General features: G+C 44.7%; 2 protein-coding genes across 2 annotated transcripts; both read left to right on the top strand.

The window, feature by feature from the left end:
* Positions 1-3,888: 3,888 nt before the first annotated feature.
* On the top strand, positions 3,889-7,178 carry LOC106579374 (myeloid-associated differentiation marker-like protein 2). The gene is made up of 2 exons (XM_045702549.1): positions 3,889-3,945; positions 6,203-7,178. The coding sequence occupies exon 2, from the start codon at positions 6,256-6,258 to the stop codon at positions 7,135-7,137; it is 882 nt and encodes a 293-aa protein (XP_045558505.1). The 5' UTR covers positions 3,889-3,945; positions 6,203-6,255; the 3' UTR covers positions 7,138-7,178.
* A 789-nt stretch (positions 7,179-7,967) lies between these two features.
* LOC106579353 (myeloid-associated differentiation marker homolog) lies at positions 7,968-9,039 on the top strand. Its single transcript, XM_014159197.1, has 3 exons — positions 7,968-8,488; positions 8,555-8,732; positions 8,929-9,039. Exons 1-3 carry the CDS (start codon positions 7,968-7,970, stop codon positions 9,037-9,039), a joined length of 810 nt encoding a protein of 269 aa, XP_014014672.1.
* Positions 9,040-15,574: the final 6,535 nt, after the last annotated feature.

The following is a 15,574-nucleotide window of genomic DNA, read 5'->3' on the forward strand; positions in this document are numbered from 1 at the left end:
AATACAAACAGTGTAGTTATTCCCTCCGTAAGGCAATCAAACAAGCAAAGCGTCAGTATAGAGACAAAGTGGAATCGCAATTCAACGGCTCAAACACGAGACGTATGTGGCAGGGTCTACAGACAATCACAGATTACAAAAAAAAGCAGCCCCGTCTCGGACATCGACGTCTTGCTCCCAGACAAATTAAACAACTTCTTTGCATGCTTTGAGGACAATACAGTGCCACTGACACAACCTGCTACCAAATACTGTGGGCTCTACTTCTCCGTGGCCGACATGAGTAAAACATTTAAACGTGTTAACCCTCGCAAGGCTGCAGCCCCAGACGGCATCCCTAGCCGCGTCCTCAGAGCATGCGCAAACCAGCTGGCTGGTGTGTTTACGGACATATTCAATCAATCCCTATCCCAGTCTGCTGTCTCCACATGCTTCAAGATGGCCATCATTGTTCCTGTACCCAATAATGCAAAGGTAACTGAACTAAATGACTATCGCCCCATAGCACTCACTTCTGTCATCATGAATTGCTTTGAGAGACTAGTCAAGGATCATATCACCTCCACCCTACCTGATACCGTAGACCCGCTCCAATTTGCTTACCGCCCCAATAGGTCCACAGACAATGCAATCGCCATCACACTGCACACTGCCCTATCCCATCTAGACAAGAGGAATACCTATGTAAGAATGCTGGTCATTGACTACAGCTCAGCATTAAACACCATAGTACCCTCCAAACTCATCATTAAGCTTGAGACCCTGGGTCTCGACACAGCCCTGTGCAACCGGGTCCTGGACTTCCTGCCGGGCCGCCCCCAGGTGGTGAAGGTAGGAAACAACATCTCCACTCCGCTGATCCTCAACACTGGGGCCCCACAAGGGTGCGTTCTCAGCCCTCTCCTGTATTTTGCAGACGACACTACCGTGATAGGCCTGATTACCAACAACAACGAGACAGCCTACAGGGAGGAGGTGAGGGCCCTCGGAGTGTGGTGTCAGGAAAATAACTTCTCACTCAATGTCAGCAAAACAAAAGAGATGATCGTGGACTTCAGGAAACCGCAAAGGGAGCACCCCCCCCCCATCCACATCGACAGGACAGCAGTGGAGAAGGTGTAAAGTTACATATCACCGACAAACTGAAATGGTCTACGCACACACAGTGTGGTGAAGAAGGCGCAACAGCACCTCTTCAACCTCAGGAGGCTGAAGAAATTTGGCTTGTCACCCGAAAACCCTCGCTAACTCATACAGGTGCACAATTGAGAGCATGTTGTCGGGCTGTATCACCGCCTGGTATGATAACTGCACCTCCCACAACCGCAGAGCATGCCAGAGGGTGGTGCGTTCTGTACAACGCATCATCCGGGGGCAAACTGCCTGCCCTCCAGGACACCTACAACACCCGATGTCACAGGAAGGCAAAAAAGATCATCAAGGACAATAACCACCCGAGCCACTACCTGTTCATCTCACTTCCATTCAGAAGGCGAGGTCAGTACAGGTGCATCAAAGCTGGGACAGATAGATTCAAAAACAGCTTCTATCTCAAGGCCATCAGAATGTTAAACAGCCACCACTAGCACAGAGAGGCGGCTGCCTACCTACAGACTTGATATCATTGGCCACTTTATTAAATGGAACACTAGTCATTTTAATAATGCCACTATAAGAATGTTTACATATCTCGCATTACTCATCTCTTAAGTATATACTGTATCCTTCACTATATGTTCTTTACTATCTATTGCATCTTAGCCACTCTGTCACTGCGCATCCATATATTTTATACTTCTATATTCTCATCCCATTCCTTTACTAGATTGTGTGTATTAGGTTTTGCTGTGGAATTTGGTGCATGCATCATAATTGTGTTCCTTACCGACTACTAGGGAAATCCAGGAATGGAGTGCTGTGTGATCGTCTCCTCGGTGTGTTTCCCCTTGACGATCCTTGTCATCGTCCTAAACCTCTGTCCCTCTGTAAAACATCTCCTGCAGCCTCTGGAGGTGTACCTGGCTGCCTTTGATGTCCCGACCTTTCTCCTGTACACCTCCTCTGTGACACTGTGGCCCGTCTTCAGCTTCCAGAATGACCTTCGTCCTTCTATCTGCCAAAACTGACGTGTCAACCTGCTCCTTTACTTTGTGAACTTGATTTATTCCCTGTGTGGCTTAGTTCATTGTACTACCGGTGCACGATGACACCTACATACAGTACGAGTCCAAAGTTTGGCCACACTTACTCATTCAAGGATTTTTCTTTATTTTTACTATTTTTTACATTGTAGAATAATAGTGAAGACATCACAACTATGAAATAACACATATGACATCATGTAGTAACAACATAAAAGTGTTAAATAAATCAAAATATATTTTATATTTGAGATTCTTCAAAGTAGTCACCCTTTGTCTTGATGACAGCTTTGCACACTCTTGGCATTCTCTCAACCAGCTTGATGAGGTAGTCATCTGGAATGCATTTCAATTAACAGGTGTGCCTTGTTAAAAGTTAATTTGTGGAATTTCTTTCCTTCTTAATGCATTTGAGCCAATCTGTTGTGTTGTGACAAGGAAAGGGTGGTATACAGAAGATAGCCCTATTTGGTAAAAGACCAAGTCCATATTATGGCAAGAACAACTCAAATAAGCAAAGAGAAACGACAGTCCATCATTACTTCAAGACATGAAGGTCCGTCAACCAAGAAAATTTCAAGAACTTAGACAGTCGCAAAAACCATAAAGTGCTATGATGAAACTGGCTCTCATGAGGACCGCCACGGGAAAGGAAGACCCAGAGTTACCTCTGCTGCAGAGGATAAGTTCATTAGAGCTAACTGCACCTCAGATTGCAGCCCAAATAAATGCTTCAGAGTTCAAGTAACAGACATATCTCAACATTAACTCTGCAGAGGAGACTCCATGAATCAGGCCTTCATGGTCGAATTGCATCAAAGAAACCACTACTAAAGGACACCAATAAGAATAAGAGACTTGCTTGGGCCAAGAAGCATGAGCAATGGACATTAGACCGGTGAAAATATGTCATTTGGTCTGATGAGTCCAAATATGAGATTTTTGGTTCCAACCGCCGTGTCTTTGTGAGACGCAGAGTAGGTGAACGGATGATCTCCACATATGTGGTTCCCACCGTGAAGCATGGAGGAGGAGGTGTGATGGTGTGGGGGTGCTTTACTGGTGACACTGTCAGTGATTTATTTTGAATTCAAGGCACACTTAACCAGCATGGCTATCACAGCATTCTGCAGCAATACACTATCCCATCTGGTTTGCACTTAGTGGGACTATAATTTGTTTTTCAACAGGACAATGACCCAAAACACACCTCCAGACTATGTAAGTGCTATTTGACCAAGAAGAAGAGTTCTGGTGCTGCATCAGATGACCTGGCCTCCACAATCACCCGACCTCAACCCAGTTGAGATGGTTTGGGATGAGTTGGAAGGCAGAGTGAAGGAAAAGCAGCCAACAAGTGCTCAGCATATGTGGGAATGTGACAGGTTAAAGGAAATACTCATAGCCTGTTATACATTAAAAAGTATTAGTAAGTTCATAGTATGTGAGGATCTTAAAACATCTAAGGTTAAAAAGATCATGCATTCAGTACTAGTTAATAGAGATTGATAAAATTCATATAATTGTGTTAAAAAGTTCAAATCCGTCAAGCGTACAAAGGGTAAGAAGTGTAAGAGGAATGTGTAAACGTTATATTGATTACTTTATTTTGTGTTGCCTAATTGAAGGGTAAAAGTGTTAATCTGTGATCTACTAAATGCTCTTAATCTATGAGCCTGAGATCGATTGCTCTGGTCTCCACCCAAGTTCCTGGGGAAATTGTGGTCTTTTCCTCATTGCACTAAAGTTCTCATTGAGGAAACAATACCGTATCACTCTCGTGATTATTTCTCCCCTTTTTCAGGTACGTTATTGATGATAAAACAGAGTAATTTAAATGTAATAACTCGCTAACATGTCATGAGTGTTTAAGGTGTGTCTTAGTAACATCTTGAGGAAGTTAGAGTTAAGTTTGCAGAGAGTAATATGTGCGTGTGAGCGAAGCCCTGCTCGGTTGCAGCGAAGAATAGCTTCGTACTGAGAATAGCTTCGTACTGAGAGTAGCTGCCATTTTATGTTGATTGTGAATGAACATGTCCGTTGTTAATAAGATATTTTGCGGTGTTATTTGTATAATGGTTTTTCAAACACTTTATTGACTGTTGATAAATTGAGTTATGGTTTACTGAGTTAAAGCTTTGTGCTTGACAGTTATATTGAAATGAGTATATGTTTCAGTGAATTACAGTGTATACTGTTGTGACTTGAATAAGCCTTGTACCCTACAAAACTACCGTAATTTCCGGACTTTTGAGCGCACCTGAATATAAACAACACCCACTGAATTTAATTATTATTATTTTTTAACATAAATAAGCCGCACATGTCTATAAGCCGCAGGTGCCTACCGGTACATTGAAACAAATGAACTTTACACAGGCTTTAACGAAACACGGCTTGTAACAAAAATAAATAGGCTTTAACGAAACACGGCTTGTAACAAATAAATAGGCTTTAACGAAACACGGCTTGTAACAAAAAATAAAAAATTTGCAGTAAACAGTAGCCTACCAAGAAAGTCATTGGTCACTATCTTCCTCCTCCTGTGCACTAAAACCACTGAAGTCATCTCCTTTCAAAAAAAATTGAAAGCGGGAAAATCCATATATTAGTTCGTCATTGTTTAAGCCGCGAGGTTCAAAGCGTGGGAAAAAAGTTGCGGCTTATAGTCCGGAAATTACGGTATCTATTTCCTGTAGATCTGTTGTTCTGTAAAATGTGTTACTTTTGTAAAATGATTGCACTAAAGTTCTCATTGACGAAACAATACCGTATCACTCTTGTGATTATTTCTCCCCTTTTTCAGGGGCGTAACAGGAACTCGTTCAAGACTGTTGGAAAAGCATTCCTCTTGAAAGTGGTTGAGAGAATGCCAAGAGTGTGGAAAGCTGCCATCAGGGCAAAGGGTGGCAACTTTTTTTGTTTGTTTGTTTTTTGTTTTTTTACTACATGATTCCATATGTGTTATTTCATAGATGTCTTCACTATTATTCTACAATGTAGAAAATAGTAAAAAATAAAGAAAAACCCTTGAATGAATAGGTGTGTCCAAACTTTTGACTGGCACTGTATATGTTGCACGTTCAGTACATCCTCGTCAGTAAAAATGTTCATCTTACCAAATTCGTTTTTCTGTACTTTATTTAGTCTGTCTAACTAGCTTTTTTATTTAAAAAAACAACCCAAAAACGCACCAACGTATTGCGGCTCACAGGCCTTCTGTAAGGGCTGTCGTGAGAGAGAGTAGACCAAGGTGCAGCGGAGTTAGTGTTCATCATTGAATATTTAATCACAGAAAGAACACTATACAAACAAAACAAGAAAACTGACAGCCAAACAGTCCTGTCAGGTGCAAACACTAACAGAAACAATTACCCACAAAACCCAAAGGAAAAACATGCTCCTTATGTGTGACTCCCAATCAGCAACAATGAGCTTCAGCTGTGCCTGATTGGGAGCCACACACGGCCCAAAACAAAGAAATACAAAAACATAGAAAAAGGAACATAGAACGCCCACCCAATGTAACACCCTGGCCTAACCAAAATAAATAACAAAAACCCCTCTCTATGGCCAGGGCGTTACACCTTCCCTGAAGAAGCAATGGAATAGCCACTAAAATAAAGGCTTTTTAAATTTTGCCTTGTATTTTTTGAAGTACAATATTTTTACACAGCTGCAACTTCATTTGGTTGCTATAAGTTATACCCCATTCTCCGATGAACACCTCTCCTTATTTTCATTCTTGATATCAAAGCAGCTCTCCCTCCTTTTTTGTATATTGATATAAACCTTGCTTCATTTTGTCTATGGAAACTTGTGAGAGTGTGTATTTGTAACAGATGTTTTCCATGCTTGAATTGAAAACCTTTAGCCAGTCTCTTTTTCAAAAACTTGAGAAACACTTCCTCTTAAAACTCACTGAAGTATACTGTCCGGTGTGGATACTGCACACCGTATTTCATGAATATCATGCAAAGCACATTGTGACTGGCTATCTACTAGGTAACAGATAAGAGGATAGCTCAGACGAAGCTCACTCTCTCCTCTACCATTTACAGCTGTCTAGAAAGCCTGATAGAGGAGAAGAGGCATCATCACACACTCGAAGACAATGGACAAAATAAAAAAGACCCTGTCCGAAGCCGTATTCACTCCTTCCTCTCTAATAAATGGACGAGGGGCCCTGCACATGACTCAGATAGTGCTGGGCATCTTGACCTTCATCCTGGCCGCTGTTCAGGGCGAGACTCAACACACCTACTGGAACTATGCCATGTTCACCTGGGCCTTCTGCTCCATCATGACCCTCATCATCACCGTCATTGAGATGTTCATGCTTCACCTCCCCCTCAAGGTTTGTCTGGACTGGGACGACTTCACCACGGGAATGGCAATGTCCTCCGCTCTCATGACCGCGTCCGTCTTCGTCATGTACGCCAACTTCTACATCTGCCGAAAATGTTTGTACTCGATTGTGATCGCCTTCCTCGCCCTACTTTGTGGCGTGGCCTACATCTTAGAGGTCCTGAAAGATAAGTTCATGGATAAGAAGAAGGGGAGCTACCTGGCCGCCCTGCCTGGCTTCTGGAAGGTTCTGGAGGCTTTCGTGAGCTGCATAATTTTTATCTCCCTCACGGGTTATGACGGGAAACCGGCACTGATAATGTGCATTGTGGCCTATGTCATTCCCTTCCCCATCATCCCTATTATCATCATCACCAACATCTTGACAAAAATGAAGTGTTTGCCATTTAATATAGACAGGTTTGTGTTTATATTTCTGGTCATCTCTGTGGTTCTCTATACCTTTGCTGCCATCATCTGGCCCATCTATACATTCAAAGGCAACCCTCGTCCCAGTGACTGTCCTGGAAGCTTCTGTATCTGGGCCATACAGTTCATGGTGGCATTCATGACATACGTCAATCTGATCCTCTTTATAATGGACTTGGTGTTTACCCTGCTTGGGATATGTGGCTTCAAACGCTCATAGCGGTAATTGCTCTCTGTCTGTATCTGTTTTACTGTACTATATAATCCATAGCTTTTCATGAATTATTTGTTGTTGCATTGAATAGTCATTTAACAAAAGCTGCTTGTTTCCCCTCATCTTTTTTGATTTTGAAAAAAAAACAAAAATTATAGTTTCAGTAGAACAAATATAAACCCTGCAGTGACCTCTGAGGAATTTGTCATGATGTTACACGATAATGATGAAATGATCCATATAGAACGTAAAGGGTATAGTTACAATGTCAGTCACACATGGATATTTCCATGGCAACAAGGCTACATTTACATAAAAGTAGCCTATGTAACAGCATTACATGGCCAACATTCACAACTGCTGTATATGATAAAGGATTTTGAATCACCACAACCACATTGCTTATCAACAGATAGTTTGTTGATAATATGACCATCTGTAGTGTATCTACAGATTGACTATTCGGACTATCTAAATAAAGTGTGACCGCATTCTCATTGGTCTATAACAGTAATAGGGCAGAACAGCTTCTCCATAGTGTACTGTATATCTACTTCTCCAGGGATTTGAATTACGATATTAGTGTCAAACGTACGTTAACCATTAACAGCAGATAGCCTGCCCACTTCTGTCTGTAATACTATAAGGGTTGCCTCCATCCTAGATTGTGAAACAGTTATGAAGGTGGAATAACTCAGCGTAACTCAAGGGAAGTGTTGTCACTCAAGAGTCAACAGTAAAAGTTGAGCTTGGAAAATCTTGGTTATCCCCCAAAAAAAGCCACACAGGTCGAATAGAATTTTGGAATTGAAGTTTACCGTATTCAGGAGTTGGAGATGTGTAAACACTTCAAGAGTCTGCCCAACATCTTGCGGCTGCTGGAGATCATACTGTGTACCTTAGCCTTGGTCATCCCTATGTTCAGGGGTAGGATGGTGAACCCATATGGCATCTACTGCGAGTTCATCTGGGTCTTCTGTGTCATTGTGGCTGTGGTTCTACTGGTGTCTGAGATCATGCTAAAACACGTCCTCCTGCCCAACTGGGACGACCTTGTTTGCGGTCTGACCATGCTGTGCACGCTCATGGTCGCCGCCGCCACGCTCATTTTCGCCATCGTCTTTGGCTGCCTGTCATGTATCAGCAGTGTCTTCTGCATCATCTTCTCATTGGCCGCTACCGTGGTCTTCCTGGTGGACAGCGTCAAGAGAAAAATGAAATGTCCAAAGGGCTATCTATCAAACCTGAGGGGTATTCTGAGATTCACAGAGGCCGTCCTGGCTTGCATCATCCTCGCCGGCGCCACCAACTACTTCCTGGGTGTGGAAGGCGAATTCCGCCCACCCGCCATGTTGTGGTGCATTGTAGTCTATGTAGTCTGTCTCCCTGTGACCGTTCTCGTCATACCCATCCATCTGTGCAGTCTACTTGAATCCCTCTTCTCCTGTATTGGGATGGAACTTTTGGAGTTGGTGTTTAACATAGTGGCTGTGGTGTTGTACCTGTCTGCCGTCATCCTCTGGCCTATTTTCGGTTACAAGCACTACCGTGAGTACAATCCACCAAACTGTGACAACTGTCGCCATGTCAACCTGGATGTGGTAACTGTGGGGACCATTGCCAATCTCATCCTCTACGTCGTGGACTTGGTTTTCACCATCTTGGCTCGACTGAAATCCTAACATCTTGCTAAGTTAAGAGGTAGGTCTACATTTTCTTTTATAACATATTGTCTGTATGGTCTGTTTCCAGTAATCATCAACCTCAACCTCTTTTCCTGTAAAACATATCTTCCAGCTTCTAGAGGTGTACCTGGGTGGCTTTGACATCCTGGCCGTGCTTCTGTACACCTCCGCTGCGACCCTGTGGCCTGTCTTCAGCTTTCAGAAGGACTTTCATCTGCCATAACTGCACATGGGACAATCTGGTGGTTGTAGCGTATGTCAATCCTTTACGTTGTGGATTTTATTTATTCCCTGTGTTAATTGTTGTTCTTTTTCATAACATAATATAACCTATGGAGCTTTATTTGAAAGCCCAGATGTACAGTACATCCTTGTCAATGAAACTCTTCATCCTCTTTATAGTGGACCTGAGGAGAATCTCAATTGCATACTCCTCACGTCCTCTTGCCGAGGACGAGGAGAGAGGACGCGAGAAGTATGCAATCAAGATCTTCCCCTGGTTCTTACCCTGCTCTGGATATTAGGCTTCAAACGCCCATAGCTGACCTCTGGTGGTAACTGATCTCTCTTCGGTCTGTCTGCCTAATCCTGTACAGATCTCGCATTAATTCTTCATCAAGATATGCATCGGTGAAAAATATGCCCATGTATAACTGTCACGAGGTGGAAAATGTTAGTTTGGATCTGGGTTGATCAGGAAGAGTGAAGTAGAGGCAGGCAACGGTTTCAACAAATAACATTTAATAGGTCATGGCTTTTTGATGGTTACACCACACAATGTTCTGTTCCATAGTTTTTGTTTAGCCAATGCAAATAGATTAAAAGTTCAAAATGACATACAAATACCAGAAAGAAACAAACCTAACAGAAATGGGCACTGGAAGTGGTGCAGGTGCCCAGTTGCTCCCTTTTTGGTACAGTTGCTTCAACTCAAAGACCTCTGTATGATCTCACCAAACGGATGCGCTCTCTCGCTCAGCCAACAAAGGGCTCCACCATGACTCCAGACTGCATGACTTCCTGTGGGCGGCCACCCCTAAAACACGGGTTAAATAGAATTCAGAAGAACACTTACTTAATCCATCATCCAATTAAATGTCTGGGCGAGTTAAAGAGTCTCTTATAGACGAATCCACCACATTGAAAGTTCCTATTAAGATGGGTGGCATACCTTGACACTTTATCAACCCCTCCAGTCACCCTTGATACCTGCTGTCCTTTGATCTGTTCACAACCCCCCCCCTTTATTATTTTTGTTATTATATCTGTATTATTGTGTGATGTGATTCTCATGTTTTTTCATTTTCTTTGTCTGTAGGCTAGGGCTTGTACCCTTTTTCTTTTGTTATGTGTAGTGGCGTGTGTTATGTTATTCCTTGTTTATGGAAAAATAAAATAAAACATCTTAATTAAAACAAAAGTGTGTGATACAATTTTGAAGTGCCAAAACCTAACGTCTCTTCATACCCTTATGTTCTCAATGTGTCACGGATTTGTAGGGCAGGAGGAAGGAGCAGAGTCAAATGCAGGATACGATTGTTCGGTAGGCCGAAGTTTATTGACACCCAACACACTAGGTGTATCCAGGGGCGAAAATCTGATATCAACTTTGGGGGGGACAATTACATGAAATTTTCTCAAGAGCAATTCCTGAGGGGGACACCAAAAGTAGTGCTGTAACACATAGCCTACATTGTAATATGGTAAATGTAAATTGAGGAACCAAAGAAATAAGGTGTTTGCCGTACTCCTAACTACCGGTACCCAAAACTACACAACTACTCACAACAGCAATACCATTGCCTTTAACAAATCTTAGTTCAGTCACCAGTTTAAGTTGAGAGTGGGGGTATCCATGGCATTTTCCAATTATGTTCCTATTTTACAAGTCAAAAAAATTTAGAACCTTTCATAATGTTGCCAAACAAAGACTCAACAAACTTAGCTGAGACTCCGTCTCTGCCAGTCTGTCCCTGCATATCTGTCCCCAACTCTGCTGTCTGTGTGCCATCTGTTGCCTGCTCTGCCTAATGACATCATTGTGAAACATTTCCATTAGAATTTCATTTCTTTCTTATGAACATTTTATCAACTGGTCTTTGAGATATTAGGCTACTAGGGTTCTTACTTTGCGTTTTGGTGTACTGAGAAATACTCCGGGATGTCGGGATGTCGGGATGTCCGTCTTTTATTTTTCTGCCATTTTTCTACCTGGCTGGCTGGCTACACACACACACAGTGTGTAGGTTATTTACAGTAGGAGATGGGCTTCTATCATCTTATCTTTTATCATTCTATTTGGGCTTCGATCTAAAAGGTAGCTAGCAAATGTGAAACGGATTAAAATGACAAGAGTTGATAGCTGTATGAGTTCACCATTTACACAACATATGCTGCAACCTTTTGTAATTTTAACAGTTTGTTTCATATTGGCTGGCTTCCAACAATAGCTGAATTTGCAAAGCAAGCGAGCACCAATTCCGTTTCAGTGGTGTTTGCTATAATCTTTGCTACCCGGGTTAAATAAAATAAATAAATAAAAGTTCCCTTGCGACAATTTAGCTTTTGCAACGAGACCATTAAATATATTTAAGACAATGGTAGAAGAAGAGTGTAGTTCTGTTCAGTTTGGACTTCAGTTTATCGCTAACCTTATCACAGGGACTTTGAAGCACTAACTTACATCATCTGCATGCTGATCTTGGAATAAATTGACGATAGCAAAGATTCCATCTTTGACGAGGCCACATAAATGGAATAGGTACTAGCTAGCTTAATAGTTCATATTTGCACGCTAGCTCTGCATATTCAGCTAGTGTGTGTGCGCGATTGACTGGATTAACTTTACGTCAGTTACGTTCATTGAGTGCCTTTCAGACAGTAGACACGACCCCTCTGTTACCTTGCCAGTGGATCAAACCATTGTGAGGAAAAGGGTGGAGGGGGTTGCAATCTTTTGAAACTTAAAAATGCGCTATTAAGTGTCTATAATCAGCACAATTGCTTTCATTGCGTATTATTAATATTATTTAAATTACATAGTTATGTTTCAGTGATATATTGGGGGGGACAAATATTTTTCCCAGGATGGGGGGGTCGTGTCCCCCCCGTCCCCCCTGGGATTTCCGCCCCTGGGTGTATCAAAAGCACAGGGATCGCACAAACCCCCAAAAGGGAAACAGGTAATCCAATGAAGAGGAAAAAATACGCACGGGGCGCAGCCCGGCTAGAATCAATATTCCAATATAAAAACGCTGGAGCAAAAACACAACGTACAACTCCACTGCCCGCTGACAAACAAATAATCCCGCACAACACACAACCCCAAAGGAACAAACTAAATACCCCCCCCCACTAATGACAGAAACGAAAACAGGTGCGGACCTAGACAGACAAAACACAACGAACACAGAAATATAGATCGGTGGCAGCTAGTAGACCGGCGACGACGACCGCCGGGCGCCGCCCGGCCGAGGAGGGGCACCATTTTCTGTGGATACTGTGACAGTACCCCTCCCCTGACGCGCGGCACCCGCAGCGCGCCGATGCCGGCCTCGGGGACGACCCGGAGGGCGAGGCGCCGGCCGGTCCGGACGGAGACGATGGAACTCCTGGAGCATAGTGGGATCCAAAATGTCCCCCACCGGAACCCAGCACCTCTCCTCCGAGCCGTACCCCTCCCAGTCCACGAGGTACTGCAGGCCCCCTACCTGACGTCGGGAGTCCAGGATGGCCCGGACTGTGTACGCCGGGGCCCCCCCCCCCCGATGTCCAGGGGGGGGTGGAGGGACCTCCCGCACCTCAGCGTCCTGCAGTGGACCAGCTACCATCGGCCTGAGGAGAGACACATGAAACGAGGGGTTAATACGGTAATATGAAGGGAGTTGTAACCTATAACACACCTCGTTTATTCTCCTCAGGACTTTGAACGGCCCCACAAATCGCGGACCCAGCTTCCGGCAGGGCAGGCGGAGGGGCAGGTTCCGGGTCGAGAGCCAGACTCGGGGGCCTCACTGCGGCGGCGGTCAGCGCTCTCCTTCTGTCGCTTGATAGCCCGCTTCAGGCAATCCTGGACAGCACTCCAGGTCTCCTGAGAGCGCTGTACCCATTCCTCCACCGCAGGAGCCTCTGTCTGGCTCTGCTGCCAGGGCACCAGCACCGGCTGATGACCTAATACAACTTGAAAAGGTGACAGGTTAGTAGAGGAGTGGCGTTGAGAGTTCTGGGCCATCTCGGCCCATGGCACGAACCTCGCCCACTCCCCTGGCCGGTCCTGGCAATACGACCGCAGAAACCTGCCCACATCCTGGTTGATGTGTTCTACCTGCCCATTACTTTCGGGGTGGAAACCCGAGGTCAGGCTGACCGAGACCCCCAGCCTCTCTATAAACGACCTCCACACTCTGGAAGTGAACTGGGGACCCCGATCAGATACGATGTCCTCGGGCACCCCGTAGTGCCGGAAGACATGGGTGAATAGGGCCTCTGCGGTCTGTAGGGCCGTAGGAAGACCAGGCAACGGGAGCAGATGGCAGGACTTCGAGAACCGATCCACAACAACCAGGATCGTCGTGTTCCCCTGAGATGGTGGGAGATCCGTGAGGAAATCCACCGAGAGGTGAGACCAAGGTTCGCTGTGGAACGGGGAGGGACTGTAGTTTCCCTCGAGGCAGGTGCCTAGGAGCCTTGCACTGGGTGCACACCGAACAGGAAGAGACATAGTGTCTTACATCCTCAGCCAAGGTGGGCCACCAGTACTTCCCTTTCAGGCCTCGCACTGTCCGTTCCACCCCAGGATGACCCGAGGAGGGTAAAGTGTGGGCCCATCGGATCAGGCGATCGCGAACACCAAGCGGAACGAACTTCAGACCCGCGGGACATTGAGGCAGAGTGGGTTCTGACTGAACCGCCCACTCGATGTCCGCATCCACCTCCCATACCACCGGCGCCACTAGACAGGACGCAGGGAGTATGGGAGTGGGATCGATGGTCCTCTCCTCGGTGTCATAGAGACGCGACAGTGCGTCGACCTTCCGGTTCCGAGAACCCGGAATGTATGAAAGGGTAAACTGGAACCTAGTAAAGAACATAGCCCACCTGGCTTGACGAGGATTCAGTCTCCTCGCTGCCCGGATGTACTCCAGGTTACGGTGATCGGTCCAGATGACGTGCCCCCTCAAGCCAATGTCTCCACACTGTCAAAGCCTTGACCACGGCTAACAACTCCCTGTCCCCCACATCAACTCGGCGACGACGACCGCCGAGCGCCGCCCGGCCGAGGAGGGGCACCATTTTCTGTGGATACTGTGACACAATGTGTGAATTGCAGTAGTGGCCCCCCGGGCCAATTCCAACTTAATTGGAAATTGGAAATGTAAAAACATTGTTTCTGTGAGGGCAACTTTTGTGCAGTTCCAGTGGCCTGATTGCCCGTAGAATCAAACTTTTTAGAATTTGAATCAAGTCTGCTGATTCATGGTGAGGACTAGATGTTATACAGTGACAAACCTAATTGATTTTTGGAACAAGTTAGGATAATCAACATAACAGGTTAAGAGAAGCAGGTTAAGGTTAGGACAATGGTTAGGTTTAAGGTTAGTTAAAAGTCAAACATTTTCCCCAAAACGTCCCTTTCGTCCTAGCTGTAACCATCTAGCCACAACCGTGATTCACAGACAGCTTTCAGCAGAATTATAAATGTAAAAAAATGGATGCCCTATGCAGTTTAGGAGAGAAGGGCTGCCCTAAGCAGTGCCAGTCTAAGATGAGTACATCTCAGTGTGTTTGATATAGAACAATATAGGGATATGATTCCCATAAGTCCTGGATTTTGTTCCAGCCTCTTGGCTTGTAATTTCGATAGAGAACTCTGTCCCCTGGAAGGTTCAGCACCTCCCTGGAAGACCTATTGTAAGTCCTCTTGCGGCTATCTGCTACGTCACTTGCACTCTTCTGTGCCACTTCACAGACAGTTTTCAGGCATTCATGGTGTGTCTGTACCCATTCATCCATTGATGAAACATCCAGATCATTAGGTCATTCCTCTAAGACAATGGGGAGTCTTGCATCCCTCAGATACATTAAGTAGAAAGGGGGTAACCAGTTGCGGAGTGACGATGGCTATTGTAGGCTATAATCAGTTTCGGTAGGTATTAGGTCCAATGTCTCTTCTTCTCTGGTGGCAGAGCTCTCAGCATATCATGGAATGTGTGATTGAATTGCTCACAATTCACATTCCCCTGAGGGTGGTATGCGGTTGTCACGCTCTTCGCTAAACCATAGACTTTTCAGAAATCTGAAATCACATTTGACTTTAAATTTCTCCATTGGTCCGAATGCAGCCTTGCACAACATCCAAAATATTGAATCCAATGTTTCACAATGGCATTGGCAGTAGTCGTTGCAGTTTGGTTTCATGTGGGCACCATGACTGGGAACATATCTGTAAGAACTAGAGCATTCTCATAGCCACCTGTCTTCCCAAGTAGTGCGTAGTCCATTGCAACAGCCTACAGAGGTGCAGAGAAATGAATGCATTGTAATGGAGTTTTAGTGTGGTAACACATCTCTTGATAGAGCACTTCTTCTGCATTCCTCTGTCCAACGTTGCAAGTCTTTCGTCATTGTAAGTCAATAGTAGCACCGGCATATGGAATCTGACGTACACTTCCAACCGAAATGCCAAGCATGGCCAAGCATGGTTTTGCACTGTATGTCTCCTGCTGAAGAACAGCTGCCAGAATTCACCATCACGAGGA

This window comes from Salmo salar, chromosome ssa19 (assembly GCF_905237065.1).
Source record: "Salmo salar chromosome ssa19, Ssal_v3.1, whole genome shotgun sequence".
Classification (NCBI taxonomy): domain Eukaryota; kingdom Metazoa; phylum Chordata; class Actinopteri; order Salmoniformes; family Salmonidae; genus Salmo; species Salmo salar.